The sequence below is a fragment of the Mus caroli genome, chromosome 2, assembly GCF_900094665.2.
Source record: "Mus caroli chromosome 2, CAROLI_EIJ_v1.1, whole genome shotgun sequence".
NCBI classification, from domain to species: domain Eukaryota; kingdom Metazoa; phylum Chordata; class Mammalia; order Rodentia; family Muridae; genus Mus; species Mus caroli.
Genome location: NC_034571.1, coordinates 31228007 through 31243869, shown reverse-complemented (window position 1 = coordinate 31243869; position 15863 = coordinate 31228007). Strand labels below are relative to the sequence as shown.

Genomic DNA, 15863 nt, shown 5'->3' with positions numbered 1-15863 from the left:
ATTTTTAATATTTTTATTACATATTTTCCTCAATTACATTTCCAATGCTATCCCAAAAGTCCCCCATAGCGCCCCCCACTTCCCTACCCACCCATGAAATCTCTGTTTTCAAACTCCACTTTTTGGAGTATGAATGGTTCATATGTTCACAACTCATGTGGCTGGTGGCTGCTGCATTAATAGGTACACACCTAAAACTTCTTCATCATTAAATATATGTCCAGGAAAAAGTAAACCTCTATGTTCCTCCTGTACCCAAAGGCAAGACAAGACCTGCTTTTGATTGATGCCTGACCCAGTTTGTGTGCCGATATCTACTACTGCCCCTGTATCTCAGTGCATTAGTGGAGGTAATGCCTTTGTATTCCTAGGAGACAGTGTATCTATTTTGAGGCTATCAGTTCTGAGGTCTTTAAGTCAATGACTGGCTTTACTATCTTTGTGATACACTTTGTTTGACTGTAGGGTAATCTGAAATCAGACACTGAAGTTGGTGGCCCAATTTCTACAGATCCATTGAAGACACGGAAGAAAGTTTTTTTTTAACCTTTAACCGAAATTTTTCCTTCCTCCCTCTCTCCCCCACTCCCTCTCTCTAGGAAGGAATGCAGTATAAAAAAGCAGCACTGTTGCTAATGCTGTTGGCTGTATTGCTGGCACTAACTCAACGCTACTCCTACTCCAGGTAACTATGTAACCCTGACGTATCACAGTCGCTGATTGACACAGCTGACCTAAAATGCTGGGCTTTTTATACAAAGGCATCAAAGCACTCTCCAATGGCAATGGCGAACGGATACCTCAGCTCTTTCACTTTTTTTCAACTGTCAAGAAGTACCGATCAAATTCTTGGTTCTCGGTAAGCCTTGTGCCAGCTGGTGCCGAGTCACACAGTGACTTCTTGTCTCAGGGAGCTTTGCATTCTAGGTGGAAAGAAACGGCCTGTTTTCTGTGCTGTCAGAGTGCTGTGTAATGATGCTATGAAGACGAGAAAATGAAAGGGCCGGAGGGAGCTCCTCTCTGATTTTACTCTTCATCTTTTTTTTAAATTCTGCTTCATGTGTGAGTGCCTGTTATATGTTTATGTGCCATGTGCATGCAGTGATAGGGGAGGCTAGAAGAAGGAGCTAGATCCCCTTACAGGTGTTTCTGAGCCACCATGTGGTTGCTGGGAGCCCAAATCCAGGCCCTCCACAAGAGCAGCTGGTGTTCGTAGCAGCTGAGCGAGCTTTCTAGCTTCCTACTTTACTCTTAAGGCACTCACTTACAACAATGTTTTCTGAGCCCGCCTTTATTCCCAGCCAGCACTCAGGAGCAGAGGCAGGCAGATCTCTGAGTTTGAGGCCAACCTGGTCTACAGAGTGAACTCCAAGACTGGCTACACAGAAAAACACTGTCTCATAAAAGCAAAGCTAACATTTACATTAGCTTGAAATTCAGTTCAATCTTTGTGCTTCTCTGCTGAGTCTGTCTTCAATGTATTAAACAAAAACATCTTCAAGACAATGGACTGCTAGGTTAGGGTTTGTTATTTTTTTGTTGTTTTTTTTTTAAGGGAAAAAAAAAACCTTTTAACATCAAAGTTCTGATCATTGTTAATGAGGCTAAAATAGCAACTCTCTAAAGGAAAAACAAAACCAAAAAACCATTAACATGCTAATGTCCTCATACAGAAACATTTAAATTCTCAGCTCCTCTGTGCCCTACTCACCATTGTCGTCCTTGTACTGATGGCACCAACCATTGTTTGAAAGGTAGCTGAGTTGGGGGACATAATGTCTTTAAGGTTACCCCTATTCCTTGGTATCCTAGGCTACACTTATTTGGTCTCTAGAGTTATTGTGTTTTAATGAAGGAAATTCACAGCCTGACATTATAGTCTTAATACATGTCCCATAAGCTACTAGCAGGCCTAATTTGTCCCGTCTTTCATTGCTGCAACCTTAAACCGGTCAGAGTGTTTAGTGCGTACAAACAGATGGAAGAAGAACTTCAACTGTAGAGTTTTGGTTCTTGTGTTGTGTTTTGTTTGCTATTATTACTATTAATAGACTTTTTCCCAAATTTATAACTAAATTGACTTTTTTTCCCTTAAAGAACAAAGGATCACCTACAGAAGATGTATGCCTGCTGGTAAGAGTCTGTCTGTGACTGTCCTAAGGACTGTGGAGGGGAAAGTGCTTGCAGCAAAACGGGTTTCTAGTAGAGATGCTGTACAGAGAAGTGTGCTTTGGCCATTGACGTCAATGCAAGCATCCCCGTTCGGGACAGTGATTGCTTGGGTTTCTTTAGATGGATAGCTCCCTGAGAGCAGCCTGGTTTCCACCCACAAGAAGATGACCTCATCTTTTCACTTTATAGATTCTTTGCATCCGTATCATGGCTTCCAGCTTTGTGTTTTCATGAGATTCCTATGTGTGTAAACATGTCTCTCTGTTTATACATGTTTCTTCTGCCTTTTCCTTCACTCTTTTCCTTCTGTTGGCTTGCTTTGTCCTCGTCTGATTTGGATGTTTGTTTGTTTGTTTATCTTACTATTATTCTTTACATGCCTACCTGTTTTTTAACCAGAGACAGAAAGGGTGTGGATCTGGATGGGAGGGGAGGTGGGAGGAACTCAGAGGAGTTAGGGGAGAGGAAACTGTAGTCAGAATATATTGTTGAGGGAGGAAAATCTATTTGGGGGTGGGCAGGGAAGGCTGTGTTTGTTTGGTTTTGGGTTTTCTAGACAGGGTTTCTCTGTGTAGCCTTGGCTGTCCTGGAACTCACTCTGTAGAGCAGGATGGCCTTGAACTCAGAGATCCACCTGTTTCTGCTTCCTAAGTGCTAGGATTAAAGGCGTGCACCACCACAAACAGCCTAAAAATCTATTTTCAATAAAAGAAAAAAAAACTCAAGACAATGTTGCTCAAAAATATAGACAGTTAACTTGATGTAAAACAAAACAAAACCCCCCTAAACAAAAGCAAACTTCTCTGTGTGTCAGTACACAGTTTAATGAATTTAGGCACAGATAATGTGGATGTAGAAAGAGAACCAGGGGAGCCATACAGTGAAATATCTTTGGCTAGAGATACTTCTGAAAATTAAGAGATGCACTCTTTATTGCCTTCCACTTTATTTCAAAATACTAACCACTCCCAGGAAGTCACCTGGGAATCTCATGCACCTTGCGCCTGACATTTCACCCGATGCTCCCTAATGTTACAGCTCACACGACGAAACTGAAAGTCGGGAGACTGACACTGAGACAAGGTGCCTATATAATTTTACCTTTTTACCACATGTCAACATTCATACAACCACAGCACCAATCAAGATATACTACTTTTCCATTACAGCCCAAACTCTCCTGTTTGGTACCATGGGATGCTTCCTGTTCTACCCCCTACTTCATCCCGGGAACCACTTCTAGGCATTTTTCTATCTCCATCATCTTGTCATCTTGAGACTTTTCTAAATAAGGTCATAAAATACATAACCTACTGATCAGAGGTGTTGTCATGCAGCAAGATGCCCTTGACAGCCAAGCACATTGTGTTTACTAACATTCTAGACCGTTTTACTGATATGTAGTATTTCATATATGAACACAGCAGAATTTGTCAGACAGATTTTAGTGTAGAGTTATATATTTCAAAACCTAATCTAAGGAGGGTGCTCAAATGCTTTAACCTTCCTTCTAGCCCACCACCCACCAGAGGTAGTGGAAAGGAAAGGTTAATAGGGCAAAGGGGGATGTAGACTTGGCTAGAAATAGTTCTTTGGGATGCATCCAAACATTGTTGTCAGGATATCAGCAGTTCAGTTTACACACAGTAGCTCGATCCACTGGCAAACATCATTCGAGAGTCAGCAATGGCAGTTCTATCCAGAAGAAACATCTGTCAATCAGCTCGAATCCTTGGGAGCTTCAAGAAGCCTCCAGAACACCACCAGAAGCTCATTGGTGCTTTCTCTCTGTGAGGTAATGACAAACGTTGATCAGCAGGCAAGGCGAACCAATACCACCCAGCATCGCCCAACTGTCTGATGAGTTACATTTATACCCTTTCCAAACATCCTGTGTTCTCTCAAGTGTCCACTCTAGCAAAACATCACATGCCCCTTTTCCAGGCACTTTCCAGAAAAACACCACGTGTCTGTTTTCAACAAAACGTCCCCCCATGTCTGCTTCAGCAAAAACATCCTCTTATAAGACAATTTCCAGAAAAATATCACATGACACAACTGAGTCTCCAAAGAAACCAGAAATTTCATTTTAGTTAACAGGTTTTTTTTTTTAATTACTTAAGTGATCTGAGTTTTATCTATTCCCCCTACCACTGTTGAACCCACCCACTGAGTTATTTCTATCCCCATTCAATACTATTGATAAGATTTCCTATTTCTGTTTCTTTGCATCAAAGATACTATGCCCATGGTATCATACATTCAGCAATCTATTGAGTGGATGACCCCTGAGGTGAGTCTTCTCTTTGTTCCTAGGAAAGATCACTTAGAAGAACCTCATCTCTCCACCTGGTTTGATCCAAAGTAAGAACAAAATAATAATGTAACTCAATTTAAAGGAATGTTATTCTGTTAGCCAAGTGTAGGTACTCCAGACACCTAGAACCAGCTTTTTTCTAAGACTTTTTAGTTTTTACTTTTAAGGGTTTTTTTTCATATGTTTATGGTCTATTTTTCAAGAATCATGCAGTTAAGGGGTATATTAAGAAAGCTGTCATATCCAATCTGGTTTAACATTCCTGGTATTAATAGGGAGAAAATGTCTTTAAGTACAATCTAAAAAATGCCAATATTGACTCCTCTAAATTTTAATTTATGATCACTATTATTTGAATATTAATTATACAAATGAATGTTTCACTGTGACATTTCTACAGATGTATATATTATGTTTTGCTGGTGTCGATTCTTCTTGCTATGCTCATTTGCCATTGACACTCAAAGGAAATCATTATTCTGTAATGGTTGTGTAATATTCGGTTTTATGTTTGTACAGGATAAACATGCTTATAAAACATTTATAATGCATTTATGTATTTCCTTGACATTGTCTGATAGTTGTAATTTGGGGTTTATTATATTCCAATAAATATAAGTGTGCGTGTGTGCACATACCATGTGAGAGTATGGATTTCTAGCATGGAGTCGCTGGTTTAAAGACTTCAGGTTTTAAGGCCTGGGAAGTTGGCTCTGTGTGGTAAAATGAATGCTGCATATGCATGAGGACCAGAGTTTGGACCTGCCCCATTCACATAAATGCTGGGTATACGTGGTGACCAGTCTGTTCTCCCTGTGCTTGAAACATGGAGACAGAGGATCCCTGGAGCAAACTGGCTAGCTAGCCTAATTGGTAAGCTCTGGATTCAAGTGAGAGACAGCCTCAATACGTAAGCTGGAGGGCAAGTGCAGAAGATACCCCATGCCAACATCTAGCCTCTACATGCACATGCACAGATATACACCCACATATATGCAAACATGCGCATAAACATATACAGCACATACACGTACAGAAGTAAGAGTAAATACAAACAAATAGGACCTGTAGAGATGGCTCAGAAGTTAATAGTGCATGTTGCTCTTATAGAGGACCCAGGATTGATTCCCAGCACCTGTGTGGCAGCTCATAGTCATATATAACTCCAGTTCTAGGGGATCCCATGCTGTCTTTTGGGCTTATTGGGTACAGGCATACAGGTGGTAAACATGCATACGTGCAGACAAAACACACTTAGAAAATGAAAATAAGTAAGTCTTTAAAATAAATAACTAGGGGCTGAAGAGATGGATCAGCAGTTAAGAGCGCTGGCTGCTCTTCCAGTGGTCTTGAGTTCAATTCCCAGCAACCACATGGTGGCCCACAACCATCTGTAGTGGGATCTGACTGCTTCTGGTGTGTCTGAAGACAGCAGCAGAGTATTCACATACATAAAAACATTAAAAATATACATAAATAAATAATAAACAGACAGACAGTCAGACAGACAAACAAACAAGTAAATAGATAAATGACACAGAATTTAATCTTTGATTTAGGCTATTCAATTACATTTGATTATCATACTATTTATTTTCCAATCTATAGTGGGTAAATATTAGTAATGTTTTACTTATTTTACATACTTTCTTGATGTTAGTTTTATAATATCAAATATTTCATTCTTGGCTGTGAGCATGCCTAGGCCTAGAGGAGCAAGTGGCACATGATTTATAGGAGATCAGGGATTGCCAGGGCTGTGAAAGAGAAGCCATCCATCAGTGCCATCACAGTATCATCACAGGATGACATTAGCCATGCCCAACACTCACCCTACAAAGTAGCAGAGAAAGAGAAGAAAATAAAGTAACATACACAATAAATCATTGTTACAGTCCTATTGCAACAGCTGCTGCAGAGATGGATACTAAGTGGAAGTAGATGATAATCAGATCCATGGCTCCCTTATCCACTGCTAATACACTCTTGGCCTCCGTTCTGATCACCTCCATTTCTGATGACCGCAAGTCCCTCAGTGGTGCAGTCCTGTTGAGGCACCGCTATTTTCCAAGGACCATTATTCCTGGACATGAGCTTAGTGGAGAGCATCCCAGAGAGTTCTTTGGAAGGCAGTTCTCCTTGCTGTCATTTTTGCAGTAGCAACTTGTATCTCCTTGGTAATGAGAATCATTTTCCCAGCCAGTATATTAATGATATTTTTACCTTTTAATTAAACATTTAAGAAAACTCCAATGACCTGCAAGTGGTTTTATGGACCATGACTTTATTTCCTGAGGAAGGGATTCGATTCCTCTCTTGTGAAGTAGTGTCTCCCAACCCATGGAATCGCAGTCATAAATCACTCTATAAATTAATTATCTAATGTAATCGAGAGCAAACCCTTTCTCACATCTACCTACCCTTATGGACTATGCATTTCAACTTTGAAAAACATGTAACCAGAAAAAAAATCATTGGCAGGACCTCAACATTGCAGAGAATCAAGCTCTCAATTTGCACTGAAATGGAGACTTCTGTTGACTCTCCCACTTTCTGGTAGGTTAGCTGCTTCTGGACAGACAGATGCATAGTAAGGATAGAGGCTGTGGTGGAAATAAGCCAACTGTGACACACTTCATCATAAAATTCACTGACTCCTCAGCTAGGCAGTGTGTATGGCACTGGACACTCACTGCCTGCCTAGCTCCATCTAAGTGATGGGCACATTGTTTAGCCACATATAATCTCCATTCCTGTGCTGGGGGGCACTCTGCACAGACTCACTAAGGCAGAACTAGGTTTGAGAGGCAAAGCTGTGATGATGGCATCCAGAGGATGGCTCCTGTTGCTCACTAGCATACTGAGCCTCCTTTGTATAATGTGTCCTCTTACCAGCATTTCGCTCTCAGAGGAAGGGTTTCATAGTTAAGGACTCTAACGATTTACCTCTTCATCTTCTGTTTAATCTTCTGTTAAACAATGTTGTATTTTAAAATGGTAACACTTTAGTTTCAATCGTGTGTGTGTGTGTGTGCACATGAGTGTACATGGCTGCAGAAGAGTAGAAGGGCTGCTGGGCTCTCTGCAGCTGGAGCTGCAGGCTGCTCTTAGCAAGTTCATATGGGTTCTGGTGATCAAATTTACGTCTTCTGCAAGAGCACTGCACTCTTCACCACTAATCCATCTCTTCAGCCCCTAAATTTGTTTTTTTTTTTTTTTGTGAGTGTGTATGTGTGCTCATGAGTATGCATGTGTATGTGGGCCAGTGACAATGGATATCTTCCGGTATCACTTTCCACCGTATATTTTAAGTCATGTTCAATACCTGTCTAGGTTTGCTGCTCCCTACACCTCTAGGGTGCTCCTGTCTCCCTCTTCCATTGCTGGAATTACAGACATGCACCAAAACGCCCCACTTAAAATACACACATACACACACACACACACACTGCATGAGTTTGTATGCATGAGTTTGTGTGTGCAGGAACCCACAAAAGTCAGTAGATGGTGATCTCCTGGAATTGGAGCTACACGTGGTTGAGAGCCATTATATGTGGGTGCTGAGAACTTACTCAGGGTCCTCTGCAAAAGCATCACCATGAAGTCATCACTTGGGTGTTGGGGGTTGAATTCCTTGTGCTTGTATAGGAAGAACTTTCTCACTGAGCTGTCTCCCATACCTGTTGCATGTAGCTTTGTTACCCTGCCAAAGCTCCCAAAAAGGACCATGCTACCAGCACCTGCCCAGAGAATATTGGATCCTTGGATGAAAACACAGACACACACAGGTGTTCAAATTCAACCTGCTTTTTGGCACAATTGCTGGATGCTACTTATCTCCCACCTGGAGAAGCATGCCCTTATAAATATTCTTTGCTCAGGATCCTAAATCTGCCCTCAACTTTAGTTGCTTAGTTACATCTAGTCCCAGATAAACATCCCGACTACCCACCTGTATGTAGGAGCAGGTGTGTGGCCACTCCATCTAAGATCTCTCATGGCTAGTCACCTTTTCTCCCTCAGAGGCATAGGAAACTCCTCTCCTCTTCTCTCTCCTCTCTCCTCTTCTCCCCTCCCCTCCCTTCCCCTCCCCTCCCCTCTCCTCCCCTCCCCCTCCCCCAATTGTCTCCTTCAGTCTGTTTTTACTCTATTTATGAGACAGATTCTCACTGAGGGCTAGGCTGGGTATTCAGTGAGTCCTAGGGATCCTCCTATTTCTACCTCTAGGTGTGCACCATGCCTAGCATTTTTGACACGAGTTCTAGGGAACCAGACTTGGGTCCTCATGCTCTTGTGGCAAGCACCTTTAACTGGGTGAGCCATATCCTCAGTTCCACAAAGGGGATACTATAGATCTTTCCAGGGGAAAAGAAAGGAAAAGCAGAAATTAAAAACATAGTAAGCACTCTACAGCTACTAGCTATTATCACTTGCATAACTTAGACTGTCACAGTAGGATAATCTGCTGGGTTTTTGTTCTTTTTTTTTTTTTTTTTTTTTTTTTTTTTTTTTGCTCAACAGAAAACGTCCTGATGTTATAGCAACAACTGGTTGGCTCGCTCCAGTCTTATGGGAAGGAACTTACAACAGAGAAGTTCTAGAGCAATATTATCAGAGACTGAACGTTACCATAGGCTTGGCTGTCTTCGCTACTGGAAAGTATGCACTGCTGGTAGTTGTCCTTTATATTTTGAAGAAATAAGGATGCGCAGCCATGGACTGTCTCTAACCAAAGTACTACTTACTAACGAGTCTGTCATTACTTCTTTCTGCCCTGTGTCACTATGGATAGCGGTTGTTCACTTGTTTTAGTTTAGTTTAGTTTTGTTTTGTTTTATCCAGCAATAGCTGAATGTTAGAACTTGTGAAAACATTTTCATTACTGTTCATTAAACTCTCTTTCCTTTTCTTCCTAACAAACTTTATGTCTTTTCTCAGGCCCCCAAGCTTACCAGATTATCTTTCACTAACCAATACAGCTAAAGGTACAGACACAGCCAGGCTATCTTTATCTTCTTAGACACCAATGTCTTGGATGTTAATTGGCATGCTAAGTGGCACACACCTGCTGGGAATTGGTGAAGTGTTTGTTTATCTTTTGTTTTCGTAGCTTTACAAAAGAGCCCCTGAGACGCTTCATAAAGTCTGCTGATGAGTACTTCATGGCGGGCTACAGTGTTATTTTCTACATATTGGCTGACAGCACGTACAATCTACCATACTTTGAGTTAGGTCCTCTTCGGACGCTTAAAACATGGAGGCTATTTGAGGAAGAGATGTGTCAAGACTGTAATCTCAGAAACATGATTAACATGCATAGCAAAATCATACACTATATACAATATGAAGTCAACTTTCTCTTCATGATGGCTGTGAACCAGACCTTCAAGAACAACTTTGGAGTAGAAACCTTGGGCAAATCTGTAGCTCAACTCCATGCATGGTGGTATTTTAAAAAGCCAAGAGATTTCCCCTATGAGAGAAGAACTAAAGCTGCAGCTTTCATCCCCTTCGAAGAAGGAGATTTCTATTACCACAGGGCCATTGTTGGCGGCACACCCCTAGACGTCTTAAATCTAATTGAACAATATATAAAGGGAATTAAAGAGGACAGCACAAATAAACTTGTTAGCACGTTTGAAAGCCACCTAAATAAATATTTTTTTATCAACAAACCCGCTAGGGTGTTATCACCAGAGTACAACTGGGACCCAAGATTTAAAACTCCTCCGGAGATCAAGCACATTAAGATAGCTTGGAAACCATAAATCGCACTATGGTTGTGCCCTGGGGTTCATGAAATCACAAGTAAATACCAGGAAATTCCTCCAAGGTAAAACTCTGGGGAGCTTACACAAGTGTGTAATCTTTCAGAATAAATTGTCTTTGAAATTATAATTCTCCTTAGTCTAAATTAAAGTAACTAGATAAGTATTGCTTACATGGTGTGATGTTTTATGTATGCATTATTAATGTGGAAATTATTTTGGAGGTATAGGTGATTTTTTTTTTTATGAAGAAGTCATACACGTCAAATAGATATACACAGGGGAAGCTTAATATTCATGACTTTGCCCATCTGGGCGGCGGGGGGGAGGGGTAGTATATTCCTTAGAGCCAATCTCCTTGATCAGTATTCAGTGTGCCTACGATGTGACTGAGCCCAGGTGAGCTGAAGACATTCTACGAAATGTAGTTCTTGCTTTTATTGCTAATTACGTTGAGTTCATTTTTTAAAATGTTTCTGTCTTATTCTATGTGTGTGGATGTTTTGCCTGAAAGTGTGTCTGTGGACTATGTGTGTGCCTAATGCCCTCGGAGGCCAGAAGAGGCATTTGGACTCCCTGGAACTAGAATAACAGGCAGGAGTGAGTCACTATGTGGGTGCTCGCAACTGAACCTGGGTCCTCTGAAAGAATGGTAAGTGCTCTTAAATGCTGAGCCATCTTTCCAGCTTTGAGTTCATGTTTTTAAAAGAGATACAAGAATGTGATGCAATAAAAAATTATCTTGTCCTTGAGGCACCCGATAGTCTAACGCAGGAGATAAAACTACCCTTGAATGTTTATTTCACAAATTTAAAAGTTAAAAAATAAAAAAGCCTCAATCCCCTCTCCTAGATATGCCAAGAACTAGATGCTGGTAATGCACATTATGCTGGTGAAGTCTCATGCGCCATTTGAGCTCCCTAAGAAGCTGGCTTTGGAAGTGCGGTTGGTCCCTCCTCTCCAGGACTGTTTGAATTGTGCCTTCTGGGGGATGGTCCCCATTCCCTGTGATAGTGAGGGAAAGTCTAGCAAAACAACCTGAAGCAAAGCAGGGGCTTGAGAGCAGCTGTAAGGCAGGCTCTCTCCAACAGAGCTCACTAGTATTTATCCTCTGACATGAAAATGTCTACAGAGGGAACGAGAACCAGAAGTTCAGCCATAGGAAGCTCATCCGTGCAGAAAAGCACAATTGGGAGCCCCTGTTTCAAACCCCAGTCCATTTCTGCTGCGTATCTGTAAGCCGTGCCTTTGAAGAAGTTCCCTCTCTATGTTGCTATTTGTTCTTTTACTTGGAAGTCTCACTTGAGGCTACCTTCAACTCTACCAAAGACTTTATCAGGAATGCCACCCGGTGGCATTCCCAGGGTTTCCTGGTGGATCTCCGCTGGGTGTCTGGAGACCTCAATTTGATGATGTCTTGCTGTTGATCCACCCTTGATATTTATTGCCTTACTCTGGGCCTTTTTATATACTCAAGAAACTACCCATTCTAAACCGGAAGTATGCCTATGGTAGATCATCCTCCAAATTGTATAGAAGAATACATATTAGCCAGCATTTACCAATAAAGGGTAGTGAAAAGAATGGAAACACACACACACACCACCTCAAGGCAGATCTTAACTCCATCTACTGATTCAAATGCTAGTCTCTTCCACAAACACTCTCATAGACACACTCAGAAAAAGTGTTTTAGCATCTGTCCGATTGCACTTTAACTCACTCAAGTTCAGGCATAGAACCGACTATCATGGGTTATCTCCATGACATCCGGGGAAAGTAAAGCCATGAAGACAATGAGCTGATGGCCAGGGGACACGAGGGACCTGAAGGCAGGATGTTTGAATAGCAACAAGCACAGCATAGGAATCTCCAATGTGAGATGATCCCATATGATGCTGTATCAGTGGCTATGTGAAATTATTCACGCATTAAACTCACAGAATTTGAAAGCCCAGAATGAACTGGAGCTGCGACCAATGCCTGTGGGCTTTTGGTTTTGTTTTTCAAAATCTCACAGAAGACCATATGTTAAAAGGTGGATGGCGAGAAGCGTATAGAACTACCTCACTGAAAAGGAAGAGAAGAAAATGCACTAGTATAATTTTGGAATTCAGGGAAGGATCTCTAGGAAGGAAAGGACTGTAAGTGTAAAAACAAAAACAACTGTACATAAAGATTGGACTCGGGGGCTGGAAAGATGGCTCAGCAGTTAAGAGCACTGACTGCTCTTCCATTTGTGAAGGTCCTGAGTTCAGATTCCAGCAACCACATGGTGGCTCACAACCATCCATAATGAGATCTGACTCCCTCTTCTGATGTGTCTGAAGACAGCTACAGTATACTTAGATATAATAATAAATAAATCTTAAAAAAAGATTGGACTCTAGTTGATAAAATTGTTTCTGAAACAGAAGCTAAAAGACAGAGCTTCCAATGGGACAGTTTGAATAAGAAGATAATGCAAATGTATTGTAACTCCAGCTATAAAATAATTATCCATGTGGATCTGGAAAACTAAATAATTGCAAAATAACTCCAAATAAATCATGTAGACACTCAGTTCTCAAGGAGACAGAGAAAAAACTTTGCACTCATTAACTGCATTTGCATAAAGCGACGTCTTTCCAAAGCTATCATCATAGAAGCTGGAAGAAAAAGTAACTTTGCAATGGAGCAAATAAAACTATCACAGTCACATCAACAGGCATAAGTTGTGTTATTGTCATGCACCCCTTATATGGTGGAATCGCTCCTTGTTACCAGTTGAACTACATCCCTCCAGTAAATGTGTTACAATTCTGAATTGTGGCCAATCTGGATGAAACTGAGAAGAAGGGCCAGAGTTTAACCTCCAGACAGAGAAAACAGTCACATGAAAACTAAAGCACGTTTTACTCATTCATTTATTGTGTATGTATGTGTATGGTGTGTGTGTGTGTGTGTGTGTGATGTTGATGTGTGTGAGTGCAGACACATTTGTGCTGCAACATGAACTTTAATTATTCATTATGTCAGTTAAAGGACATTTAGGCTGATTCCATTTCCTACCTATTATGAATGAAGCAACGTGAACATGCTGAGCAAGTGTCTTGGCAGGAGGATGCTGGTGCCTTTGCATAGACATCAAAGAGTGGTCCAGCTGGGCCATATGGAGGATCTACTTTTAGCTTTGCGAAGTGATTTCCAGAGTGGCTGTATCAGTCTGCAATCTCACCAATGGTGAGTGAGTGAGCACCCCCTTTCATCTTCTCCAAAACTTATTGATAATTTTCTTTCTTCCCCCCCCCCCTTTTTGGTAGGAGGCAGACCAATAAGTTTATTTATTGAGTCGTTGGTGGAATATGGATGAAGTTAAAGGAGCATGGGTAACTGAAATGCATCTGCATGACTGGAGAAATCACACGTGAATATGAGGTGATGATCTTACCGAAACAGAGTCTTTGGGGTACCCCATTCAGTCAGCCTCACACCTCCTGTATGCTCTAGTACCACCTAAGACACATGAGAGTCCAGTGACTTCTCACCCCTCTGCATCTAGAATGTTCACAGACCTGTTACTATTACCATACACCTAGCTATCTCTGTCCTAGATTATTTTATTGCCACCATTACAGAGGCCAGTGTAACCACCTCAGCAATCTCTACTCTTTGATAGACACTGGTCATGCTATGCCCAGAGGAAGCAGCTATACCACAACAACCCCTTTCAGAAAGAGACACTGATAAAAAAGCCTACTAATGAGTCTCAGGGAGAATCATGCATCCTTAAGAGCGAGAGGCACAAGGACGCCAGGTCAGAAGCATGGGTAGTTTTAAATAAACTAGAATACTTTTAAATGAAATTACCCTGCAGGCCAACCAAGCCCCAAGGGCATGGAGACTGCAGAGGTGGCTCAGCAATCAAGAGCGCTTACCAATCTTGCAAAAGACCCAGGTTCAACTCATTTGCACAATGGCAGCACCCAGTGCCTTGAAACTCTGGTTCTAGAGGATCCAATGCCCTCTTCCAACCTCTGCAGGCTTTCACATGCTCAAGCATGCACACACACACAAATTTAAAGTAATTTTAAGTGAGATAATAATTAAATAAAAGATAAACCAAAAACTAACACATGGGAATTTGACAAAGCAAACACAAGGAGCTTGTCTGCTTTTAGTCCTGTTATGGAGGTGGTTAAATCGATCCTATATACACTCAGTGTTGATTTTTGTTTGGAGGGACAGGGTGATTCCAATTCAGTGGTAACCAGAAGAGCTTACAATTGTGATGCATAGCTGGGTTTGCTTTGCCTGAACTGGTGCACAGGTTGTAATACTGAAATAAACCTGGGAGTGTGGGGACTGGGAGGCACAGGAGTGGGGTGGAGTGGGGGGACTGCTGCACAAGCTGAGCTAGGCATCGTGGGAATAGTGAGACATCATTGGAGGACTAAGGTGTGCGTGACTCACCAGGCTGGGCTGATGCGTTAGCTGGAAGACCAAGAAACCCTGGAAGGTAGGAACAACAGGGTGTTTAGAGGGGCACCCCGAGAGGACAAGCTTTCTGCCTTCTATTAAACCTAACTAGGCCAAGAAGTACATGAACATGAACACTAGATGGCACACCATAGAAAGTAACTAACTGATTATTACTTCTAAAATGAAGCTGCTCTAGGGGAGCCTGTTGATGTCGACTTGGTGGTAACTGGAATTCTACTGATTAACGTCTTCTGTGTGGTAATTCTGCGCTCCTACATATTCCCTTTGCTCTCCTGTGTTCCAGTAAAGCTGGTCAAATTCTTCCTCCTCTGTCTTCCATATTCACCCAAATCCTTGCAAACTTTCCAACTTGTCAGCAACTGAAGTCAGCAGTGCACCGATGCTTTCCAACGAGCAGAAACCACGTTGAAGGAGACGACTTACAGTACCCTCACATTCTGCTAAGGCAGTCACGGATGAGCAGGGTAATTCTTTTCTGTCTCGCTTTGGATCTACTCCCCCCTGGAATGCTAGACTAGATGTGCTGTGGAATGGATCTGAATGGAGGGGCCATGCAACATTAAGAAATAACATTTCCTTGTCCCTCTGAATATCCTTTACTGGGTCACAGTCATTAGAAAACTTCAGGGCATAGGAATAAGCCCTGTCACTCATCTGCCCCCAAGTCACATTAGGCTGTGGTGGCCATCTTGTCTCAGTTACAGTGTTGGAAGTCTCAAATCCCAGATAATTAGTGTCTAGAGTAAACAAAGCAGCTAGTGGCTCTACATTAGACCTAGATCTACCTGAACCCCATGTGAACTCAAGCCAGGGAAAGCTGGAGAGATGGCTCAGGAGTTAAGACCATTGGCTGCTCTTTCAGAGGATCCAGGTTCAGTTCCCCACTTTGCTCTTTCGGCATAGCACTGCTTTGGCTTTTGGAGATCTTTTGTGCTTCCGTATGAATTTTAGGGTTTTTTTTTTCTAGTTCTATGAAAACCATATTGGAATTCTGATGACGTCTGCACTGAGCCCCTGGAACACCTTTAGCCCTGTGGTCATTTTCTTTTTTTTTTTTTAATATTTTTTTTTATTACGTATTTTCCTCAATTACATTTCCAATGCTATCCCAAAAGTCCCCCATT

At 41.7% G+C, this 15863-nt stretch overlaps 1 protein-coding gene and 1 long non-coding RNA gene across 2 annotated transcripts in view; one reads left to right on the top strand and one right to left on the bottom strand.

Annotated features, from left to right (window-relative positions):
* Window positions 1–10418, top strand: part of LOC110290101 (N-acetyllactosaminide alpha-1,3-galactosyltransferase-like 1) — an 11280-nt gene extending 862 nt beyond the window's left edge. The window contains exons 2-6 of the mRNA XM_021156586.1: window positions 600–685; window positions 2098–2133; window positions 4489–4536; window positions 9011–9148; window positions 9600–10418. Coding sequence (XP_021012245.1) covers window positions 606–685; window positions 2098–2133; window positions 4489–4536; window positions 9011–9148; window positions 9600–10257 — 960 coding nt within the window. The 5' untranslated portion in view covers window positions 600–605 and the 3' untranslated portion in view covers window positions 10258–10418. The remainder of the gene's footprint in view (window positions 1–599; window positions 686–2097; window positions 2134–4488; window positions 4537–9010; window positions 9149–9599) is intronic.
* The window catches only part of LOC110290102, a 23925-nt gene continuing 11802 nt past the window's right edge, over window positions 3741–15863 (bottom strand). The window contains exon 3 of the long non-coding RNA XR_002377401.2: window positions 3741–3960. This is a non-coding gene — a long non-coding RNA (uncharacterized LOC110290102). The remainder of the gene's footprint in view (window positions 3961–15863) is intronic.